Source organism: Eurypyga helias, unplaced genomic scaffold, assembly GCF_000690775.1.
Source record: "Eurypyga helias isolate BGI_N326 unplaced genomic scaffold, ASM69077v1 scaffold1087, whole genome shotgun sequence".
NCBI lineage: Eukaryota > Metazoa > Chordata > Aves > Eurypygiformes > Eurypygidae > Eurypyga > Eurypyga helias.
In genome coordinates, this window is record NW_010262097.1 from 97,823 (window position 1) to 122,522 (window position 24,700).

At 39.2% G+C, this 24,700-nt stretch overlaps 1 protein-coding gene across 1 annotated transcript in view; it reads right to left on the reverse strand.

Annotated features, from left to right (window-relative positions):
- LRP2 (low density lipoprotein receptor-related protein 2) overlaps positions 1–24,700 on the reverse strand; it is a 100,703-nt gene that overhangs the window by 70,079 nt on the left and 5,924 nt on the right. The window contains exons 4-20 of the mRNA XM_010155571.1: positions 24,529–24,615; positions 17,952–18,062; positions 17,726–17,839; positions 16,354–16,470; positions 15,399–15,542; positions 13,902–14,021; positions 12,247–12,375; positions 10,423–10,592; positions 7,977–8,200; positions 7,158–7,364; positions 5,842–6,044; positions 5,111–5,251; positions 3,968–4,171; positions 2,896–3,088; positions 1,602–1,727; positions 1,176–1,306; positions 349–486 (exon numbers count right to left, since the gene is read on the reverse strand). Of these exons, the coding sequence (XP_010153873.1) occupies positions 349–486; positions 1,176–1,306; positions 1,602–1,727; positions 2,896–3,088; positions 3,968–4,171; positions 5,111–5,251; positions 5,842–6,044; positions 7,158–7,364; positions 7,977–8,200; positions 10,423–10,592; positions 12,247–12,375; positions 13,902–14,021; positions 15,399–15,542; positions 16,354–16,470; positions 17,726–17,839; positions 17,952–18,062; positions 24,529–24,615 (2,559 nt within the window). The remainder of the gene's footprint in view (positions 1–348; positions 487–1,175; positions 1,307–1,601; positions 1,728–2,895; positions 3,089–3,967; positions 4,172–5,110; positions 5,252–5,841; positions 6,045–7,157; positions 7,365–7,976; positions 8,201–10,422; positions 10,593–12,246; positions 12,376–13,901; positions 14,022–15,398; positions 15,543–16,353; positions 16,471–17,725; positions 17,840–17,951; positions 18,063–24,528; positions 24,616–24,700) is intronic.

The following is a 24,700-nucleotide window of genomic DNA, read 5'->3' on the forward strand; positions in this document are numbered from 1 at the left end:
TTCCTCAACATAAATAGTTTAGTTTAACCAAAATTTCTACCAGAAAAATAGAAACACAAGGTTATAATTGGTGATAAAATTACAAAAAAAAAAAAAATACAATGGAATCATAGTTTCATTTTAGAAGGTTATTAAATAAAGTAACGGCAGCTGCGGAGGAAAACACCATACAGTCATAGACCAGTGAAATATCCAATGTGTGACTGCACGTGTCTGTGCTGCCTCCCCTGCACGTCAGTTAGGATTCAGCAAAGCCATTTCTGAAACTGAGAGTGGAAACCTGCTGTCCTGATATTTTGCCTCTTATTCCCTATTTCATGTCTTTATGTCTACAGCAAAAGAGCTCACCTATTTGGGAATGGGCATCGTATGCTTTAACATGCATTATGTTGCTAATGCCCCTCCTAATAATAGTCATTTCTCCTCCATCAGACTTCCTCACACGAACTATTCCACCAAGTCTCCAATCAGTGAAATAGGCATAACCTGTTTAGAAAAACATTTAACGTATATCAAAAAAATGCAAGGCTTTTCATGTAAATGTAATAATTTTTCATAATTGTTTCATGCACAAGACAAAAGGCCTTTTATCACTAATGCAGTCAAAGTGAGTCCTTCAGTCCTAGGCAGACATAACTTAGAAAAACATGTCCCCTCACTTAAATGGAGATATCACAGACATGTCAAATTCCCAGGCAGTTTCAAGTCATTCACTGAGACAACTTTCCAGAAAATTTTAGAATATTTTTTAAGATACTTTTACACAAAATCTAAAGGGTCACATGCTGACATCTTTCTTCACACACAAGTGATAAACTCTACATACAATTAATAAAATCCTGGAATTGCTAATCATCTCTAGGGAGGTGATTTACCTTGTCTGTCCAGCATGAGTAGCCCTAACTGGAAGCTGTAATTAGTAGAGCATAACTGTCTTGTTGCAATAAGTGTTACCTGATCTGCCTCAAATTATTAAACACAAATATACATAAAAATAGTTCTAAAAATAAGCAAATACTACATATATTTTTAATAGAAACTTTCAACAGTGCTTTTTATGGGAAAAGCAGTATTAGAAAGGCCATGTTATTTTAGCTCACATACTCACAGATCATCATATTAAAAAAAAAAAATTAGTGATGACAACAGATAACATTTTTCAGTGCCAGACTTACCTCCAAAAACAGTAAGGCCAAACGGGTGAGTCATCTGAGTTACACGTTCAAGAGTCCGTCTGTCCAGCCCATCGAAGGTGCTGTGCTCAATTTTATCAAAAAAGGCATCCACCCAGTACAGCCTTAGAGAACTAGAAATAATGAAAATGTCGTATCTCTTCAAATGACATTATGAGCATTAGGAAGCACTAATATTTTTCTCAAATAACAATCTTAAACCTGACAAGAGGCTACTGGGTTGTGTGGGGAGGAATTCTGAGAAAATCTTACATATACAGGCTTTCCAATGAATTGAAAAAACAAGGTTTTCAATACAAAAGTGCCAGTGCATGCAATCTGACACAATTCATTTATTTTTAATGCCTAAGAGTTTAAAGGAAGAAACATATTTGCTCAAAAAGCTTCTGTCTTCTGTGTTGTCCTTACCTCCAGTCAATGGCTAGGCCATTAGGCCACCCTAGCGTTGTATTCACGATCGGCAAGGCATGGGATCCATCACTCCAGGCCCTCATGATTTTAGCAGGACGGAACCAATCTGTCCAGAATATATACCTGAAAGGACACGTCAGGAGACACACAAACCCAACAATATAACAAAATTAAACAGGGCAAACATCTGAAAGGCATTAACATTCTACTTTGTACCACGTCGTCACATACTTTAAAAAATACCATTTTATGTTGACCCTCTCTCTCCCCTCAGTTAGCAGCAGTACCAACAATTAATATTTATTCTGTGTACAACAGTTTCCAAATATCTTCTGAAGTGGTTTGCCCTTTACACATAAAGCTTTGTTAAAGTTGTTAAAGATTTCATTTAAATGCTGACAGGGAGAAAGACAAGTAAAAATGCACCTTCCAGGTAATACTTACAAGTAAGCACGAATATTACAAAGAATTTTCTCCTGATCCCTTTGACTTATGCCTACAGTCAGAGAGTTGAAGCTAGTGTCAAATAACTTTACAAAGCAGTGAGTAAAAAATGCTGGGATACCCAGAGATTCAAGGTCAACACTATTCTCATGAGATTACTTTCAAAGCAGTGTATTTGGTTACTGAACATGAAAATTCAATATCTAAGAACTATGAAATTCAGTAATACAGTGGTAGGAAGCTGAACTATGCAGTGAAAGAAATGCTGTTTTGGCATGGCCAAACAACACAGAGTACTGAATTTGAAAGTAAGCATTTCCATTGAAGAAAAGCAGGGCTTCATTTTATGTACACAGAATCCCACACTGTATGGTCCGCATCACATACAACCATTACTATCTAGTATGTTTCAAATAAAGAAATTCAAATAGAAAGGAACCAAGGTTAGCATTCTGGGAACTAAAAGTATATTCACAATTATTCAGAAAACTTGATCTTTCAATCATGAAAAATAGCTGTCTAATCTAAGTGATACAAAGAAACAAAGTTCTTCTGCCTGTGTATCAACACACAGGAGTTTAAAAAAAAGATATGTTTAAAGAGAATTCTTGTGAATGTTTCTTTCATGTGGAATCAGTATCACCTTGCCCTTTCCTCTGGGTGCCGAATCCTAGCCCAGAATAAAACCCAAAAAAATAAAGATAAGAACTGAAGAGAGATGGTATTTTGGAAAAGAACACAAATCCAAATAGAAATCCAGAATGAGACTTAAATCTAAACTCATCAATTTTGCTTAAACCATAAATCTGTTCATGTTGTTTCAAATAAGCATCAAAGCTAAACTTACCCAATAACAGGATGAACCACTATTGATCGAGGATTATTTAAATTCTGAACAATAGCTCTTCTAGATTTATCTGCCAGCCTCATCACACTAATGCTCCTGTATCGAGGGTCTGTCCAGTATAGATTCTTTGAGATCCAGTCAAAGGCCAAATCTTCAACACTTTCCACTCTATTAGCCGTCAGGATTTCTCTTCCTAGAATTTATAACATGCAACATAATTGTAAATGTTTAGGAACAGAAGAAATAACATATATGCAGTATTCTGTCACAAAACTAGTGGTTTCCCTTGGTAAAAATGTTGCCTCTGTGCTACCTAGTTTAAAGACCAATAACCCAAGGGTGCCTTTGCTCCAGGTGAAGGAGGCATATGTTCAGGAGTGCAAACCCAAAAAAGGAGAAATAAAGACTAGCCAGAGGCGAGAGAAAATACTGTCACTATGTTTACACTGAGAGCAGTTTGTGAATGAAAGTCAGTATGGCCAGTGCAGTAAGGACGTCTTGTTCAACAGCCAGACCTTACCTAGTCTTTGCATAGTAATGGCCAGCTGCAGCCTACCATTACTCTCAGCCAAGGCAGCAAGCAAGCTCAGAAGACTATATGCTGACTTAATATATATTTGATGATTATTATAAACTGAAGAGAAACATTCCTCACCCTACCACACACATGACTTGCAAAAATCACACAACCACAATGTTTTTTTTCCGTATTACAGTATCTTAACAAACATCCTGCTCTCCAGATAGGGAAATGAAAAAGCGAAACTCACTTTCTTACTACTGCAAGGCCTACTAGTCTGCATAAACAGACTGGTGATGACAAACTGGTTGTGAGAAGTTCTACAAATAGTTCACTGCAAGACACATTCAGTAGTTTGTCAACAAACAGGAGGCTTCAATGAGCTTAACATGAGTTGAAGAAACATTTTTGACAAGTATTTTCCAGATCACTGGTGTAACACTGAGATTTACCTGTATATCTCACAATGTGAATTTTTGTGCTTCCTTTTAGAAATATATATTCTTCTCTCCTTACCACAATTACTCTGCAATTCCTAAGAATAATTCTCACCTGAACCATCAGTTTTCTGCTTATAGATCATGTCTTTACTTGTGTCTGAAAAAAAAATGGTGTCATCCTGAGCACAGAAGTCAATTCCAACAAAGTATGAAGGGGTCCCTGTTACAGGTATGATCACATCTTCCTGAGTGGAGAGATTGAATGGGATCCCCCGCACTGCCAGCTGAGATGAAAACAGCAGGAACTGCTGCACAGCTGCAAAAGAAAAGATCAGACACAGTCTCTACTTATTTCCAAAGCTAGACAATTGAGCATTAATTAACTGTAAAACCTTATTTTCCTTGGCAACGTTAATAGCCTAGAAATAGAAAAAAAAATAAGAAGAAATAGGAAGTTAAATATATACAGACCTAAAAAGTGAAGAAGAAAACCAAAAGCCGACCTAGCATATTAGGTGATGTGGTCAGGTATTCCTCCTGCATTGTTCCCGTGGTCCTAATACACCTTTACAGAAAACATTATCCCTACAGAAGCAGAAGTCATCTTCTGTGCTCACCTCTTTACAATCACCTATAAAAAAATAACTCACAGGCTTTGTGTAGCCATCATATAACCAGACCATACTTGAGCTAGCCAGGTAACTGCATGGACAAATAGTAAAACTACAGACAACATATCTGGCTTAATTTGCCAATATATAGATGTGGTAAAGCTCCCATCAGTGACAATTCTGCACTCAAACAGGAAGCAGGAGATAGCTGACGGAAGTCCACAGCTCCAAAAGTGAACCTCTTCTTCATGCCATACGTGTCCAAAAGGAGAAGACCAACCTAATGTGCACATTACTGCACAGGAAAGCAGGCTTAAGTGTTCAAAATTATGCAAAATCTGCATATTAACAAGCATCCGTGCTTGATTTCAGGATTAAGATCTTAATCATACAGATGTCTACACATATTTCATATCTAACTCTCTGAAAATGCCCATAAAAGGCAGTGAGTTTAAGTTGCTGTGGCATTAGCAGAAATGATCTTTAAACATTTAAAGCTGTCAACAAGAGCTGTGATGGAAAACCACAAAGTCCTTGCCATACTGAACGCAATTCTCTCTATTGAAGAGAGGAAGGATGTTCTAGAAATAACTCCAGAGCTAGTAGAATAGTGCCATTTCCAACATTCTCAAGGCATTTCTTACCAACACAATGTCGTCCATCTAAGTGTAGATCAAAGCCCAGTATACACCTACAGCGGTAACCTAGTCCGTCATTGTCTGTTTTGTGGCTGAGGACACAGATCTGTTCACATCCCCCATTATTACTTCCACAAGGATTTCTTACTGGAAAATAATATAGACAGGATTATAACTTCATCTATTAACTTATCACCATTATCTTTTTCAGGATTTTTTTTCAACAGCCACAGTAAATCATATGGACTCTGTGGAAATTGCATCACATGGAAATCATACACCACCACTTCTACCCTGGAATGGACCAAAACCACATCAAAGTTAACCAGCATTCAAGGTATTCAGTGCTGTACAGAGATACTCACCACACCAACTGAGCCATAGTCCAGGCTACAGCTTTTTGCATATAGATCTGCTTCAGAATTATACCTCACAGAATTCCTTCACACTGATAGCTTTGTCCAGCTGTACCCACACTGCAGCGTTGAGGAAAAGAAGTCCCCAACACCAGTATTGCCCATAAGCACAAGTTTGACTCTTCCAATACATTTCATAAGCTCCCCCACCCTTGAATGTTGCAGCATTTGACAGTTCATTAGGTACATGAGCAGGATGAAACTATACTTATGTATCGTCATTATTAGTTCTTTACAGCAAAATAAGTGTGTCAATTTTTACAAACTTTTGGTAAGATAGTTCCTAAACCTCCCTTAACAATCTGCTTACTGTCTACTTACCATATGGCTGCCTGGCAGCATGGTAAACCGTGACTCCGTAAGGTCTCAGTGAAGACTGGTAGATCACTTGAGGGTTAGATTCTGAAAACTTGTTAGCTTTCACCACTGCCATTTTGGTCCAATCAGTAAAATAAACATTGTGTTCAAATAAAGTGATTCCATATGGATGAGGAATCAGTGAACCTCCATGAGCTATTGTTCTCCTGTTATAAAGATAGATTTAAAATTATCTACAATATATTATCTAGAAAATAACATTATTAACAGAGGAAAGGATACAGGAATATTAATTCATTCACTGGTTTTTGCTTCTGCATAGAAACTGCCAAAGTACAAATGAAAAGGACCAAATTAACTGAAGAGATGAAGCTAAACATACAGGGTACATGAACATAAAAGATATAGCAATGAAAACAGCATAATCAGAAGTGTTAGCTATTTCCAAGAAACTTAGTGTAGATGACAACTCAAAAATGTAGGAAAAGATTCATAATTACTAAGAGAAAATTAGAGAAAGATGCCAAACAGAGGAAATTGAGAACATCTGCAGTAATTTGAAATATTCAAGAAACCTTGACCATAAAAAACTATGGCTGCAACTGTCACTCGCCAAAAATAAAATCCTATGTATGCAGTTGAAATTGAAAAAAAAAAAAAAATTTGAGCAGAGGACTGTTTCTCAAGTCATTATGTAGGAGGTTTGCTAAAGAGGACAATATTTTTCTCATGCTTGAGTAACAGAGACTAATCACAGATGCAGAGATAAGCAGGCTTCTAAACACTACACTATAAGATGCAGTCCCATAATAACTCGGGAATTCCTTTCCTGCATGCTGTGATGTAGTTTCCCCAGGATCACAAACAGGGTGAGTGATGCCTTAAGTTCTGACAGCACAGATTTATAAAACATAAGAAGGGCGCTTAATACCCGTTACACAAAGCGGTGGAGTGGAATATTTGAAATTAATTAATTCATTAAAAAGATGCAAAGAAATGATGATGGAAGACAATGCACAGAATTAAAAAATAATAAAAAGCAATTGCTATAAAATTGTGTATTGCAGTGGTGGACTATGAAAACGTACACTACAAAAGAAGTGCCATCAGTATTCAAGGTACAAAAAGGACAAAGAATGATGAAAGAATTAAGGATTGTCTAGAGGTAGCATGACACCATAGAAATTAAGGTGCATCACATTCATTATGCTGTAATTTTCATCCTTTGTGTAACTTATTTTACTAGACAAATGTTTCTTTGCACTAGATACAAAATAATAAGTGTATCTGTAACCTCCAAGGAATAATATTTCTCCTACCTTTGAAGTCCATCATAAGTTACAGTCTCAATGTAATCAAACCGGCTGTCAACCCAGTAAAGTCTCTTTGATACAATATCCAGAGTTATTCCAGCAGGCCAACCTAATTTTGTTTTTATCAAATCCTGACGGTTTGTGCCATCCATGAAGGCCCGTTCCACCTTAGGATCACCAGACAGGCTATCCCAGTCTGAGAAAAACAAATAACTATAAAGGGAAAAAAAAAAAAGTCCCATGTTTCCTTACGATTTTACAAAAACAAAACAAAACACAAATGAACAAAAAACAAGAACAAAACCCCCACCCACAACATTTTACAAGGAATTTAAAACCAACACCCTTTCAGGACAGAGCTTGATTCTCGGCTTCCCATTCTCTGAGGATCCAGGTTTTCACAGCTGACACACATTTTTGAAACCTGGTGGGTTGAGAGATACTAGCTTCCCTGGCTTCATTCAACCACTTTATCTCAGATATTAGAAGGTCTGTGGATGGTATCACAACAGAAACCTTTCAGGATAACTTTGACTCTCCTGCAGGGCAATCCCACAGTTCCCCTGTTTTCAGAGCTGCTCATGCACTCTAGCTCTAAACCAGATTCTGCACCTTGGGAATAAAAGCGGTGCACAGCCCTTCTGTAACAATTTCAGATGCAGAATAGATTAGGATAGAATGTGAATGTTTAAAATGTTAGAATGTTAAAATGTTAGAACACAATTCTAAAATGACCACCATAGCTATTTCTTCATCAGCCTCCTTTTGCATGGGAATAAAGTAATTTCTGACATCTTTTACCATTACCTGATACGTATCACTTACCCAACGGTTGGATCAAGTGCTATTCCTCTAGGATTTCCCAGATTTTCAGCAATAAGGGTCACACGGTTTGTTCCATCCAAGTTAACCATATCTATTCTGTTCACACTGGTCTCAACCACATATAGTTTATTATTAACCCAATCCACTGCTAGATTTTCAGGCGTATCAACTGAAACATTTAAAACTTCTTGGAAATCAGAGCCATCAATATTAATAGAAAAAACCTGTAAACAATACAAATATTGTCAGTGCCACATGATGTTTTGCTAATCACAAGACACATGGCACTTGTTCTTTATCATCACATTAGCACACATCCACAGTTGGCCACTAGATACAACGAAGCTACACACTAAGCTATTCCTTAGCTTAAGGGATTTTGCAAAAATCTGGAAAACAATGCAAAACCTACAGGAAGGTTGCCTTCAACTCACATTTCTGGAAAATGGACAAGGGAGCAGACTAAAACAGCCTTGTGCTGTAGCAAACATGGCAAATTGCTAGATTGATTAAAAAAAAAAAAAGATGAAGGAAGCGCATCTTGCTTTCTTGGAATCTAGCAAAACTCAGCATTTTCATTAACTGAAAACAAATGAACATGCTTTAGTAAACCTTCGCCACTGACCAGAAACAAGAGGGGGCGCTCTTACTGCACCAACCACTAAGGGGAAATTGCGAAGTGAGGAAAGAAAGGGAAAGTTATCCGTCCTGACAGAAAGGAAAAGGCTCGGCATTGCTTCTGGTCTCCTTTATTTAAGGCTAATTTTATGCTCCAGAAAAAATACTGTTATCTCACAAGCAAGCTCGGAGCTACATGAAGCAAACAGTATAAATACAATAATTATACATACACTAATAATGCAGTTATAACACCAAGTAATGGGAAAAGCTAGGAATCATTAACCCGTCTTGGGAACAAGAGCATGAGGATTGGAAAGTATTTAAATGAAAATACTGATTACCACAAGTAAATATATGTAAGAAAAATAAGAGCTGAAATACTTGCATCATTTTAGATATTGTTTGGGACCAGGTAATAATCAAGCAAACCATTTAACTGTCTATTCTATTTTTTGGAAACCTTGTTGATGGAAGAGCTTATGGGCATTAGGTTATCAGGCACTGCACTAAATCAGATAAAGACGACACAGAACACAACCCACAATTTTCTGCTTTAGTTTACATCTTAATCTTTTTTTTTTAAAAAAAAAAAAGGACAACCAAAACAAATCCCCTAACAATACTTCTATTTTAAGACATCAGGTGAAAATATGCATTGTTAAAAAAATTCCTGATGTCATTGTTTTAATCTGGATATTCTAGCTAAAACTTAGATTAATTAATCCTAATTAATTTATTAGGATTTAACTATATTGGGGCAAATAAAAAGGCAGCCCTGGCCATCTGGGCTGTGCAGTGAAAAAACCCATATTATCTTTTGTTTACACCTTTTACAGAGATAGCATAAATCTGCTGTCTCATGGAAGTTCAGATCTGAGCCTCACTTAAGTCACCCACTGTCAATGGAATTGCAGTAACAGGAATGAACTGCGCTGAAAATACAAATGCCAGAATTGTGAGCAAGTCCAAAATTGTGCCTACAAATCCTGTCCTACTTGACAGCCATGCAGTGTGCTTTCCAACAGAATCAACGTGGCACTGTAGCAGAAACTGTAGTTTACAGCTTATGTGTATGTTCAGAATGAGGACAGTGACACCCAAGTGACCCATATGTGATGTCAGCACAAGGCAGGCCTTGGATTCTCCTTCACCCTGCATGACAATCAGCACAGGGATGGATGAAGACTGCGCCGCGGCAGCATTTGACCTAGGACTTTTTTGTTTCAGGAAATCACGCACAGAGAAAAAGAACAAGGGTAAAGTCCTACTTTCACAAGGCTCTCCAGACTGTTGTTTAAAATTACTCTGGTTTACTGTATCTTGAAGGAAAATATTTCCTCTTAAAGAAAAAGGTAACTAAATATTGGCTCATTACACAAAATACTGTCAATATTTGTTATCCAAGCTCAATTACAGTGCCATCTGAAGTACAAGAAGAAATCTGATTCTTATCATCTTGAAAGGCACACAGCTTTTACATTTTAAATGATCAAGTTTCAAAAAATCACCAAGAAAAATTTGTTCAGTTTTGAAAGAATGTCTACTATTTCTCTTAATTAGCTTTTTGGACTCCATCTCAAGTAAAATTAAAAGTTGCTCAAGACATTGCCGTATAATAGGATTCTTTGTTTAATGTCACATGTAATAGTATAGCTTGAGTAACGTAGTCATCGACATAAAACATTTCAAGGGGCTTTTTTGTTAGAAAACAAAAATACAGCCAGCTTCTGCTCTCAAAAATGAAAGCCTATCAACACATTCTGCCTCTTGCAGTTCTCTACTTCCACATACACAAAAATATATTCTTCTTGAAATTTCTACCCACCTTATCTTGCACTGTATCAGTCCAAAAGATTCTGTGCAGGTAAAAGTGAAAGTCCACTCCAACTGCAACCCCACGATTCTGCGACTGCACCAGAGTACGAAAACTTCTTCCATGAAGATCTCCAATCAATAAATCACGGCCATTGGAAAAAATAATTGATGCAACACCAGCTGCAAGCAGGGGTGACAAAGACATAACTACTCTGCAGACAAGCTATTTTGCAAAGGGGCATTGAAATACATACATACTGGTCCATGCAGACTGGCCACAAAGTTTCAAATGGATGATCAGACTAAAATCCATAGAAATGTTTCTATGTGAGTACTAACTCGCTTTGATTTGCCTTTGGTTTGTAGACTTGGAGCAAACCAGGCAGGAATACACATTTAAAGACCTACCAGGTAAAACTTGTACAAAACTCCTCTGCATCTAAACTCCAAAAGACTATTTCTACTCTTATGTTTCCTTGCTTTAGCTCTCTTAAACAAAGTACAAACTTTCTCAAGATTTTTCTGCCCCATGAGATTCAGATATTCCTTGATTCTAGCAAGCAGGCCCTTTTTCCTGTCTTTTTATGCACTGCTCTATCCTATCAGCCTTCCTCATTCTCTCACCTGAAAATCTTTGCTGTATCCTACAACAGAACAGAGATTCCAGCAAGTCTTTGAAAGAAAGCTCACTTTCAAAGTAAGCCTGTTGAAAGGCTTGGTGGAAGTCTGACAAAAACATACTTAGGTACAAATTATATTCACCCTACAACATAAGACCCTCCCCAGTTAAGGTGAAAATGAATCCAGGGAAACTGAATTAGAGCAGGTATCAAATTTTCCCATTTAATAAGATAGAAAATCAACACTTTGCAAACAACTCACTGGCCCGAAACTCACACTAATTTGAACAGAAAGCTTCCTATGAAAGGTACAGAATTTTTCTGGAAACAAAATGATCTTTCCCAGTGCTGGCATATGCATGTCTTAATACAGTCAAGCATATTTCATTAGCCAAAAAAAAACCCTATTTTTTGAGGACATACTTAGAAAATTGCAAGATGATGACTGTTCTGCAGATGGAGCTGAAGCAAGAAGGAAGCAGGAGGGCCTGGGGCAGTTTGTGCTTTCCGAGAAGTAAAACTGCTAATCAGCTATGCCAAGCAGGGACTCCCATTCTCACCGAGTTCCTGCAGGCAGGAACACCTGCCTCACACAAAACCCTGTTGCACTATTACATCTCCACAAAGAAGGGCTTCCCAGGGTTGTTCAGTTGGAGGTGAACAACCAGGAGCAGCCGCCTACTGTTGATGGGGAGCCACACCCTCCGTGAGGCAAGAATTCTTGCAGAGCTCAGACTCTGGGACACCAGAAGCCAGGGGCATGGTTTCTCTCAACAGCAAGTGTTTGATCTCACCGTTCAGCAAAACCATCTTCTTGCATGTCACAGTCCTAGAAAAAGTGAGGTTTCCTGACTTCTTGATCCCACCGAGTTCCACAGAGAGCAGGTCAGTAAAATGCCTCCCACAGGAGCAAGATCTTGTCTACTACGGAGGGCTCTGGCAACGACCTCCCAACTCTGCGCAAGTCAGGAACGCTGAGAAAGCACTGGAGCCCAGACAACACTCTTCTGAGTAGAAGCAGCCCTGATGAGGCAAGTCCGCTCCACCAGCAAACAGGTGCCAGCAGATGCAGAGTCTCCTGGTATTTGCTGATGTTCTGAATGGTGTCCTGACCTTACATCCTTAAGGCCAGGGTTAAGTTAAAATCTCTGCCCCATTTTATCTAGTTCCATTAGCCCAACAACAGCAAGAGTCATGCTCTGCTGCACACTAACCTGATGTGTTGGCCCGGCAATGCCGGTGATGCTCTAGGAAATAACCTTCCACACAGTGGCACTGGTGATGTCCCACACGATCTTCACACAGCTGGTCACAGACACCCCACATTTTGCAGTCATCAAAATCTGTCAAGTGAATAAGGCATATTTATAAACAACACTTTCTATAAAAGGGATGTCATCCTATCTGGGAAGCTACAAGTTGGTCCTCTCTGCTTGCTTTATATCTGTTTGCAAAACCATATCATGGGAAAAGAGGTTTTGCATTTTTCCACAAATGTTTCAATTCTCTATTTCTGGATAACTGATGTTTGCTGATGTTTAACTGATGTTTACTGCCATGGGGCCTGCCCATGTCTCCCCCTGCTCCAAAAAACACACACACACACAAAACCAAACCAACCAAACAAAAAAAAACCACCCCAAAGCCACAACAAACACACCTGTCAGGAGAAGAGGAAAACTTATTGGAGGAGATTGTCTACTTTCCACAATACAAAACATGCCTATGCAGTGTTCTTCCTGCAACAGACCTGTACACTTCGGACACACACACTTGACTGGACTTAAGCCCACCTGAAAGGGAGCACTACCTTTATGTTAGTGTGCTGGTCAAGCTATGAAGTCCTGCTAAAAGGCAGTGTTTATTAGCTCAGACTGGGTATCATACTAATAGGTGTCTGATTTCCAGTTAAAAGCTGGCTGTGCACCAGAATCAGCCAGGAAAAAGTATAAAGAAGTTTGCTTTGGCAAGCAATATACCATAGAGGTACAGCCTGCAGCTAGAACGACCCAGCAAGTTCTCACATATGTGCTCTACAAGTGTTTTCAACAGTTGCTGCAGAATCTTTTACTTCTCCAACTGTGAAATGTTTAACTAGTCCTCTTCTAAAAACAAGGATTTTTTAAAATCTGATTTTCTTAAAAAAACAAAACAAAAAATTAATAAAAAATAAAAGGCAGATCTGAACACTGGTGTTCCATCCTATCTGCGGGTATTTAAAGGCCAGGAGATGTCTGACACTACTTAACACATGGTTCTGACATTAAAATCTGACCTCCTTCACCTGAAATCCTGAGTGGAATCAGTACATTAAATTGCTGGAAAATGGTAATTCTACTCTTAAGCCAGAAAAGGAGAAAATGAGATCTCAAATATTCTTCCTACTGAACCTTCTGGTTTTAAACATTTCATAGAATCACAGAATGGTTTGGGTTGGAAGGGACCTTAAAGATCATCTAGTTCCAACCCCCCTATCATGGGCAGGGACACCCTCCACCAGACCAGGTTGCTCAAAGCTCCATCCAGCCTGGCCCTGAACACTCCCAGGTCTTCAAAAAATTTTTATAATTAAAAAAAATAGTAATAATAAAACAGCCATCCATGAATAAATTTTTTTAAACATAATCATGCTCTCACTATGTCTTTAATAGTCTTATTGAAAGAGATCTTTATGATATCTCTCTGGTTTGTTTCTGTGTCATCATGCTGTCGTTGTACTATTTAGATTTTTATTCTTTTGCTGGCTCTTGAGATTTTCTATTTGCCAGTACATCCACCCATTTGGAAATTAATCACCTTCCTGGAATCCAAACTTTCCCAATGAGCCATAAGAAGGTACTAGACATACGCATTCACTGTACTTACTTACCAATACAAGTACGACTGTCATTGCTACTTATTGTATATCCTGCAGGGCAGTAACACATCCCTCCTGACGGCGAAGAATGACAGCGATACTGACAACTCAGAGCAGCGCAGTGCGATATGTCTGAAAAGGAAATAAGATAGTTCAGAAACACAATTAGATGTATTACCAGCTTTTCTCTTTATAGCTGTGTAACTGTTAGTGTCTTTGCTGTGATGAGTCTAAAATTTCAGGAACAGCTTCTTAAAACAAGTCCACACAGGAAATCATGTCTAAAATTCCACAAAATCACATATGCTTATATACGTGCAGGCAAGGAAATGGAAGACAGAAGATAAGTTACTGCGTACAACAGATTTTTCAGAAGGGAGTTAAAGAATAAGCATCAATCCTCTATGAACCACCACTGGTAAGTATCACGTAAAAAGCTACACAGAGAAAGCCATCTGCAAACGCACAAGACCCACTTGTGAACAACACATCCTCAAACTCCATTTATTGGCACATAACCTCATAATTTACTCTATTTTGCAGAAAAAGCCCTAGCACACTATATTAAAAGGAATTACATTATATTACTCCATTGTATTAGAATATATTGGTTGGGTTGTGTCCCTGGACGAACTCTTCTTTATCCTTTTCTTCTCTCTTTCTTCTTTATTCCTTTCACCACTTCCCCCTTTCTTTATACTACTACCTAATAATTCAGTGATAGGTGATCAAATTATGATTGTAAGGCATTGCTGACTTCCACCTTCTTCCTTTTCATCTTCCTCAATTTCCTCTGTTAAATGCCTTGCTTTGCAGCCCACACCTGATGTTACTACTAAACCACTCAGCAAAGCGAGAGATACTTTTTTACAATAATGTTTAATTTCCTATTATTTTTTCCAAAAAGCATGATTTTATTAATAAGAATTTTCCTCTTACTAGAAATTAAAAATGTAAAATACCCTGGTCCTAAATCTCAGAGGGAATCAATGTTCATAAGAGTGAAATGAGCAGGGACTATACATACTTTCTGCCTCCAACAGTGATTACCAGCAGACCACTGACTGGAGACCCAGACATCCAGGTGAAAGATATTTTGAAAACTCTAATCTAAGTGACTTAGCCAAGGCTCAGGACACGCTAATTCAGCCCTATGTTCCAATCCTTATACAACATTCCTTCTTACTTATAAAGAGGGAAAACCACAGATATTTAAATGAAAAAAGCATATAGCACAACCTTCCCTACCATCCCAAACACATTTCTGGATATGGACAGTGAGTTCAAAATCCTTATTTGTGAAATTTCACATACAGATTTACAAATGGAATGGTCTCTTCACGGCATATGCACCTCCTTCAGACCATCCAGTTAAAACAGTGCCAACAAAAATAATGATCTCCCAAAATTTCAGCATTGCTTAGGAGACAAAAGGCAGATGTTAAAAGCTGTCAATGCCAATGCTGATGGTTTTTCTAGTCAGCGTATGCTTCTGACTCTAATACGTACTGCAGTGTCTGCCCGCAGTGATGTTTGTTTCATCTTCTCCCGCAGGGCAGTCTGCAGCCCCATCACACACTTTCCCAATGGGAATGCAATGCCCTGACCCAGGGCAGGCCCACTCTCCTGGGTAGCATTCATGGTGACCGCTTTCTACAGAAAAGAAAAATGAGAATAACTGAGGAGTAAGTTTCACATAACACTTAGAATTTTTTCCCTAACAGCTTCCCAAAGCATGTCTGTCTTTCATTATTCAGTTTCTGGTTCTTGCACACAGCTGGGAAAGACTACAAAAGAAACATCATGTATACTTCCTCATCATGCTTTCTTTTACCTTCTAAGCACAATGCAAACAATACTTGTGCAGACGCATGAATCCTTTTAGTCTTAGGTGTTGTCAGAAACAGTAAAACCATTTGGCTTTAGACTGACTGCTGCACCAGAAATGGAACTATCAGTTTGTGGTTTTGAGGCACACAAAGGCTGTCTGGATAAAGAGAATAATGCTCAGCATAGAAAAGGCCAATGAAAGAGAAAAAAAATCCCACACTTTTCATTAAAATTTCTGTTTCTCCCATGACAAATCTTGACAGGAACTGGGTTATTTTTATTTTCAACCAATTGATGTTGGTTATTAGGAGCTTCATGTCTCTTAATAGATGACCTGAAAAATCTCCACAGGGAAAAAAAAAAAAAAGGTAAGATAAGATGTAAAAGAAAAAAGATGTTTCTATATGCTAAACTTAGTTTGCATCATACTCAGTATCACAGCAACAACTCCCACACACACAATAAAAATATTGCGTAATTAAAAATAAATAACAACAGGCAGAGATGGAATTCTATGGTTTTCACAGAATTAACATGGATTCAGAACATCTTGGTTGGCCAAAATTTCATACAAGTTGCTTAGTGAGGTCTTCCCCTGGAAATGTCATCATTAGAAGTTGTCAGTAGTACATACCACATCCTTTTTCATCTTCATTATCTTCGCAATCATCATCCCCATCACATATCCAGCTCTGATGAATGCAACGGCCACTTGGGCATGTGAAGAAGTTGCCTCTGCAAGTTGCATAAGCTAAGGAAAGAAATATGAGAAAATCCATACTCTAAGTGACTGAAAGCTAGAAAGAGAAATATTGTCTTGTAGATGAAGAGTCATTTATAATCTCTCCTGAAAAACTGAATCTGTTCCACATCTTGTATATTTTGTAAACACTGCTGTTTTGTTCTGGTTTTAGGTATGAACTTCATTCAGAACACTGTTTCTTTACAGAAATGAAAGGGAAAGCTAAATTTCTCAATTAATTGCGCAACTAGATGCAGAGCACATTATTAACAAGGCTCCTGAAGGTGGGCATGACAAGGAGATGATACCCAAGATATCAGGAGGTAAAATATTTGTATGCTTTGGTCTAAGAGAAACAGAATGAAAAAAACAATGAAAATTTATGTCAAAGTCCTCCATGGTTGGGAAGCATTCCCTACTAAGAGTTCAGAAACATTTGCGGGTCCTCTGAAGGACAAGCATTGCCAAAGACCTAAAAGAGAAATATTTGGGGGGGTGGGGGGGTGAGGCTGGGGGGTGGAATCATACTGGTGTGAGGTCCTTGGTAGGACAGTGCAACTAAAAGGCAACGTGTGGCCTTCCTGCAATGCAGAACATAAAACTAACTTAGCTCCTGTAATCAGTGGGAGACCTTTCTAAATATACAGCTCACACAAGGGATAACGCTACAGCCATGATTCTGGCTTTGGGATACCCTGATCATGAAGAAAAGAATGAGTAAGAAATTTCCAGAAACAGAACAGTCAATTGAAGACCTTACGTGAACATCTAAGGACAACTATCTGTACTGTTATCTGTCTGTAAAGTTGTACATTATAGTCACTGGGAATAATTCTAGAAGATCCATTCCATCTATTGGAAAATAAAAATGTGAAAAAGAGCCAAACAAATTCTGAGAAAAGCAATAGCATAGTGTATCTAACTGAGATTTCAGGGTGAAGGAACTATGTTTGGGTCATGCTGAAATGAAGAAAATTACAATACGAAGAAGCAAAACTATACATGTTAAGAAGCAAACTGTCACCGAATCCAGCAAATTCAAATACTAAACACACACCCAGGCACTTAGCAGCAAAGACAACCTGAAAAAAGTCTATCAAAGTAGCACTGCAATCTTCATCTTTCCATTCAAAAGAGTCCTTGCAGCACAGTGGCTAACTTTTGATAGTTGCATAGCCAAGCAATCTCCTTCCTGCTATCTGCTTGAACCAATTCTTCATAAAATAGTTAAAGAAAGGGGAGGGGGGAAACAAAAACATCATACTGCAAGAGTTTTCATCACTCCTATCTCCACAGTCATCATCATGGTCACAGACAAAGGCACGTGGGATGCATTCTCCATTAGCACACTGAAACTGCGTACTGGCACATCCCTGTGCTGAAAGAGATTTTAGCACAGAAAAAAACACAGAAAATTTGTCAGAAAACTATCATCTTTAAAACAGAGTCTATATAGCCTATCTGCTTGGGATCACTCTGCTTGTACTTACTGCAATTAGCTTCATCAGAAGAATCTCTGCAATCAACTTTGCCATCACACCGCTGGCTTGCATTAAAACACGCTCCATTTGCACATGATAACTGTTCACATCTTGGGTAGTCTGCAACAAGAAATCCTTCAGTATTAGCATGAATATTAGACTACAGAGTACGAGTGATATATAGCCAGCACACTGCAGGGTTCAGGAGCCTCTGTGCCATCACGACAGCCTCACAGCAGCCGGCATAGCTACCCACACTTTCATATGAGAAGCAGAGATACAGTAATCAAGCAAGAAACACTGGTTTCGGTGAGGGCCAAGCACTGTGCTAGACCTTCCAACAGCTTCTAGCTAAGGCCCCTGTGGAAACCATGCACAAGATGCACCTACGTCATTGTGTTTGTGGTGAACTCTGTCCACACTGAGAGAATGAAGGAAGCCAAACCAAAACTGCCTAACTATCCTATATATCTGGTACTATATCATAGAATGGTTTGGGTTGGAAGGGACCTTAAAGCTCATCTAGTTCCACCCCCCCTGCCATGGGCAGGGACCCCTTCCACTAGACCAGGTTGCTCAAAGCCCCATCCAGCCTGGCCTTGAACACTTCCAGGGATAGGGCATCCACAGCTTCTCTGGGCAACCTGTTCCAGTGCTTCCCCACCCTCTCCGGGAAGAATTTCTTCCTGATGTCTAATCTAAACCTCCCCACTTCCAATTTAAACCCGTTACCCCTTGTCCTGTCACTACAGGCCCTTGTAAGAAGTCCCCCCCAGCTTCCTTGTAGCCCCTTCAGGTACTGGAAGGTGTTATAACGTCTCCCCAGAGCCTTCTCTTCTCCAGGCTGAACAAGGCCTATCCATATCTGAAAATGAGTGAGTGGCTGCCCTTGTAGTTGTGAAAAAACGGTTACAAAACTTCCCTCCTTTCTCTCCAAAATTTAGAAAACATCAGCAATGAGTGAGCTCAGATCTTCTTCTCCCTATCACCAAATAGAAAGTTCTGAACATGAAAAGAAGAATCTGGACCTTGCCAGAGGGGAGGGTAGGAATGGGAAAACCTCTAAACTGGAAAACCTATACAATCTAGCTTAATGAAAAGCTCTCCAGAAAAGAAAGTCTAGAAAGTGAATATCATGGCATTTTAAATTTAAGTGGGAAAGTCTTACATTAGCCACTACATTTGGGGCTTGTGCAATAAACATTTCTTAGCTTTCCTTAGACGTTTGTGGGTTTTTTTTTTTAACTAAGATTTCTCTGTATGCACCTGATCTCAGAACAATGCATTTGAGTATAGAATCCCATAGCTATGCAGGAGCTGATACTGATCAGAGAAGCTGATCACATCATGTCTGTTCTAGGGGGCACCTGGAAAAAGTGTCAGTGCCTTGTGGGTGACCTGGAACTATGTAAAAACCGAAGGAAGGGTTCTCCTCCAGGGGTTTGGACATGTTTTATTTCTAGGTCACTGACAGGTAGACTAGAAAGATGTAAAAAGGAAGGATAAGGTTCTGAATTAAAAAGATGACAAGGTAGGTAGTTTTAATCTAAGGAGGTCTGAGAATACAGCTGCACAAAGTGAGAGTGAAAGAAAATAGTGTAAAACTGAACATAGGATTAGGAGAGAGAGAAGCGAAGGGACAGAAAAATACTGGTTTCTTTCACCTTGCATTTAAATGTGAATACCCTCCAACACGATCATTGTTTCCTTTATCTTTTCCTCCCAAGAACCTTTGGCTAATTACAGGAAGCTGAAAAGAAGAAATCTTTTCCTAATGATCACAGTTCCTAGAAGATAATACCAGCTTTGTGAAAACAGGGAGAAATCCAGCTACGTTCATTCCAGCGCTCAAGAAGAAAGGGAGCTCTTCTTTCTCTCTCCTTCATCTCAGGCATTGCTTTCTTAGCCAAAATACTCCCTGTAGTATGCCAGCACGTCAGTTGCAAATCATAAACAAATGGCAAACACTAGCACAAATGACAGATGAGGCACCTTGCTCCTTGTAACCCACAAATTGTTCTGGGGCAACAGTTGCAAACACATTTAAATGGCATGTGTCTTTGTGCACACATAGGAGATGCCTGAAAGCCATGTCACAGGAATTGCTACCTACAGCTACATTATTTTGCTCTCTAACACTTTTGTTATACAAGGTGGAAAAAAATCCACATACAAATAGTAACAGCAAGCAGTTGCAACTGGTATTTGATTCAGCAGATACTGATTTCAGTCACACAGTGTGCTGGTTTTGGCTGTGACAGAGTTCATGTTCTCCACAGTAGCAGTTTGGGGCTGTGTTTTGGGTTTATGCTGAAAACAGTGCTGGTAACACCGGGATGTTTCTGTAACTGCTGAGCAGGCTTACACAGAGTCAAGGCCTTTTCTGCTCCTCACCCCACCCCACCAGCGAGGAGGCTGGGGGTGCACAAGAAGTTGGGAAGGGACACAGCCCGGACAGCTGACCCCAACTGGCCAAAGTGATATCCCACACCATATGACATCATGCTCAGCATACAAAGCTGGAGGAGAAGGAAGGGGAAGAATGTTCAGAGTGATGGTGTTTCTCTTCCCAAGTAACCAGTACACGTGATGGAGCCCTGCTTTCCTGGGGATGGCTGAACACCTGCCTGCTGATGGGAAGGGGTGAATGAGTTCTTTGTTTTGCTTTGCTTGTGTGAGTGGCTTTTCCTTTTCTATTAAACAGTCTTTATCTCAACCCACAAGTTGTCTCACTTTTTCTTGTCTGATTCCCTCCTCCATCTTGCCATGGGGAGAGTGAGGGAGCGGCTGTGTAGTGCTTGGTTGTTGCCTGGGTTTAAATCACAATACAGAGTCAGGAAGCATAACCTTTTGTAACAACCCTAACCCATGGTAAATTAAAAAAAAAAAAAAAAAAGGAGGTAATTAGGGGGTGTCAATTTGCTACTTCCAAGTGTCATTCTTTTATTGCAGCAATGTTTCAAAACATTTTGCAAAGTAACATTAAAAATTAAACCCCTTTGACTCACTGCTATGAGCCACCACTTCACAGTGGGCAAATCATTGCCCAGACAGCTCACAACCTGTGAGATCCACCCAGAAGGGGGATTTACCCCCAGGGCCGTATGAGCTACATGATGTCAGGTAGTCTTCATAGCAGAGATGCTTTAAGAGCTGGCAGACTGACCAGACCCTCATTCCTGGCCTTAATTCCCGATTTTGATTGCTGCCACTATAGTCTTTGGCTGCCTTCCTTACCTTGCTCCAGTTTTGCTTCTTCCGTGTCCTAGACTCTCTTTAGTGGAGCTATTTCCTTCAGCATGAACTCCTGTCTTGTTCTGTAGCTGTTACATGTAATTTGTCCAACATCAAGAACATTAGCCTCTGACCACTGCCCTTTTTTTCCCCTTCTCAGACTACATGCCTTATGATCTCTTCAGTTCCTGATCTTTGTTCACTTTCGCCCTGATCTCCACAAATTCATCCCAGATCTGGCTGCCCACCTCCTGACCACAACAGCTATGTAGTATAGCAAACAAGAGGCAGGAATTAACAGATGAGGCAGTTGACCCATGGCAGCAACTCAGCATCAGAATTAGAATCCAAAATCCAGAGTTTCTAAGCCTGCACTCAGCTCATCAGCCTCGAACAACGTATCTTTAAAATACTTTCCCTTTCTCCCTCATGGCCTCAGTGCAATGCTCAGCTGCCAGAGCTGTATCCAGAAGGTTATTCTGTCAGTCAGAGCAAAGCAAAGTGAACAGGGCTCCGGATTTTCATTTTTCAACTACGAAGCTGAGGCTGGAGAGAGAATTCTACCTTTAACTGAAAGATATAAAGCATGTAACACAGAAAAATGACACCAGTGTTGGCTGCTTACTCCCAAAAACTGTTTGTTACCCAATTACTCTGTCATTTCATTCTACATTTCTAAAGTTTCATAATGAAAGTATCTGCTAGCAACTGACTATAAAAAGCTGGAAAAACAGTCTGATATATATATAATTAAAGAAAATTTAAAAACCACAATTTTATGAAACTAAACCAGCTTCAATGCACTAATTACATGACCTGTGGTTGAAACACTGTTCTGATGTTTATCTTAGCCTCTGCATGGGCAGTTTTCCCTTGCTGTTAATCCCATTAGCAGTAAAATGGACTAAGGCTTTAAATTCCTTTGTTTAATTGCTGAGTTACCTCATATTGATGACTTTTGTATTTGACTAGTTTCTTAAATAATGTAACTTACTCAGCAACAAAACTATCTTCTTTACAATCTAAATCTCCTTCCAGACAGATCAGTGAGTGCAAGGCATAAGTAAATGGACATGATGAGTTTGCATTTTGTTATGCTCTGTGAAATAACAGACTCCATTCTAAACAGCTTTTTCTTTCATTTTTCATGGGTGTTTCATTTTTATTTATGCAACTTTTTAGCGTAGATTAAATAAGGGAACAATAACGACAAAGGAAAAAGCAAAAATGGTGATATTCCTCTTATATTTGTTTATATCAGGTAGTGTGGAAAGACACATGGATGAAACAGTGGGGAAAAAAAAATATTCAAAGTAAGTATTAGAATCTGCTTCAAAACAGCAAGAGCTAACACACTACTCCCTACTGTATAGTTCATCATAAAATCACCAAATTATTAATGTTATCTTAGGGCTTCTGTTTAAAGTTCCAGGCCTTGCAAAGACAGAGAGGTAATAAAATTAACCAGCCTTTCTGGAAGGGTCTTGTCATGACATTCTTCTTGATTCTCTTGTCTTCAGCACCATCACATTTCTTTAAACTAGTCCAACACTCCTACTTTCAACGTTCCAAGACACAGTCATTCTTCTGCCTTAGAGGGACTGTCAACACGTATTCTAATAAACCAGAGTAAAGGCTGTTGAATGATATGAGACAGTCCCTCTCCCCGGGGCTAAATATGCTGCCTTCACAACACTCATGGGGCCCGCTGCCTGATGTGGCAACGACTGCATTTCCCACACAGCAGTAGGGCGTTACTGTTCAGGTATCTAGAGGCCCCTTTCCAAACTGCCTTTTTAATTTACTTAGTTGAGAATGTTAAACATGAAATAAAATGTGCACTTCAATTTTCAAACATGGTGGCTTCTAGTCTGAAGGAAGAATTGAGTATTGTCTGTAGGACTCCACTCCCAGCTTGCCACAGATTTACTGCATAATAATGATCACACCACTTCATCTGGTTGTTTCACACTGTATTCAGTCATTACTCACAGATTTTTCACAGGTGTTGAGTAGTTCTCTTTTCTCATTTACAGATAATACCATTTTTTAACAAACAGCTTTTCTCTAGGGTTCTTTTTTATGCGTCATAGATTTGCTAAATTAAGTTACCAATCTCTTTTCTTCCTCTAAAGCTTAAGAGATAAAGGGCCAAACTACAGAAGACATTCCTCCAGCAATGATATGGGGTACTTTGGATCTTGTCTTTTACCCATTTGTGTTGGCAACTTCAGAACTGGCTGTGGCTCTACACATACAGAAGTTCCAAGTTTGCTGTCTCAACAACCTTTTATTCAGTACCACAGAGTTTTAAATCACCTTTCATTTTACAGAGTGTACTTTTTAAATCATTTGAGAGTCAATTGGCTGACCATATAATACACTGTTTTCCTTAACACAGCATGTGCCCTTTTTTCCTCCAAGTGCAACCATTAACAACATTTTGTTTCTTCCTTCTTCATCTGTTGCTTAGCATCCTCAACTCTTCCCCTGCCTCCCACACCAGCTCTGGTTCTGAACATAGTTTACAGTTGTGTCTTTTTGCTAAAGGCACACTGAGTTCTACCAGCTGAAAGAGCAGCTCATACATTACATGTCACTCGTGACACGTGCAAAGCTTCTCCGTAACACTCACAATGAACGGACATGCTGTTACATACTGTTGGTGTAGGTATTCAGCAAAAACACCTCTGAAAAAGGTGGCCTCTATTATATGGCCAGCAGTCCTTTCTATCAGTACTCAACCTAGGCCAGGATGTAGGGAGGCTGTCATCAGGCAGCCTCAACTCAGGAAATTAGACAAAAAACCCTATTTCTTCATCTGCATTTTGCTGGCACAATATAAACAGCTTATCTGGATACAACATGACCCACAGGGAACTGTGGTCTAGAATACAAATGCTTTTGAAAGGGTCAAAGTCCCTCAAAGAAGAGATTTGGGTCAAATTCTGCTTTTCTATACAAGTTATAGTTACCACTGATGTCATAAGAAATGTGCAAAAACAATATGAAAAGATTTGGCAGAGTTATTTCTGAGTCTCCCATTTAATCCATTTAAACATGGTTACTTTTTTCCAATGCAATATTAATTATCTTTCAGAAAATGACAAACAAGAAGCCCTGATCCTACGGCAGCAGTCTGCACTTGAGTTCTGCAATAATGGATCTGTACCAGAACATTAGCCCTAATACACAGAAGAATCTGAAATGAAACTCCCGTAACAAGCAGCATATTGTGGTCACCCTGTCCATCAGCAAGCCCTTTAATCTTACAAATTTAATAAAATGCCACAGAGGGATGAGATGAAACCAGATCTAGTGCTAAAAGTTAAGACTCACGGCACACTCTTACAGTCCTTTACTCGATCGCACCAGTACGCGCTGGGGATACACTGTCCATTTGAACATGTGAACTGCTGACTTGAGCACGTCCTTCCCGCTGCAAGAAACAGGCATTCGGTCAGTCTTTTCCATCAACCAAGACATTTTATGCAGAAAAATATTTTCCTTCTTCCTGTAACTAC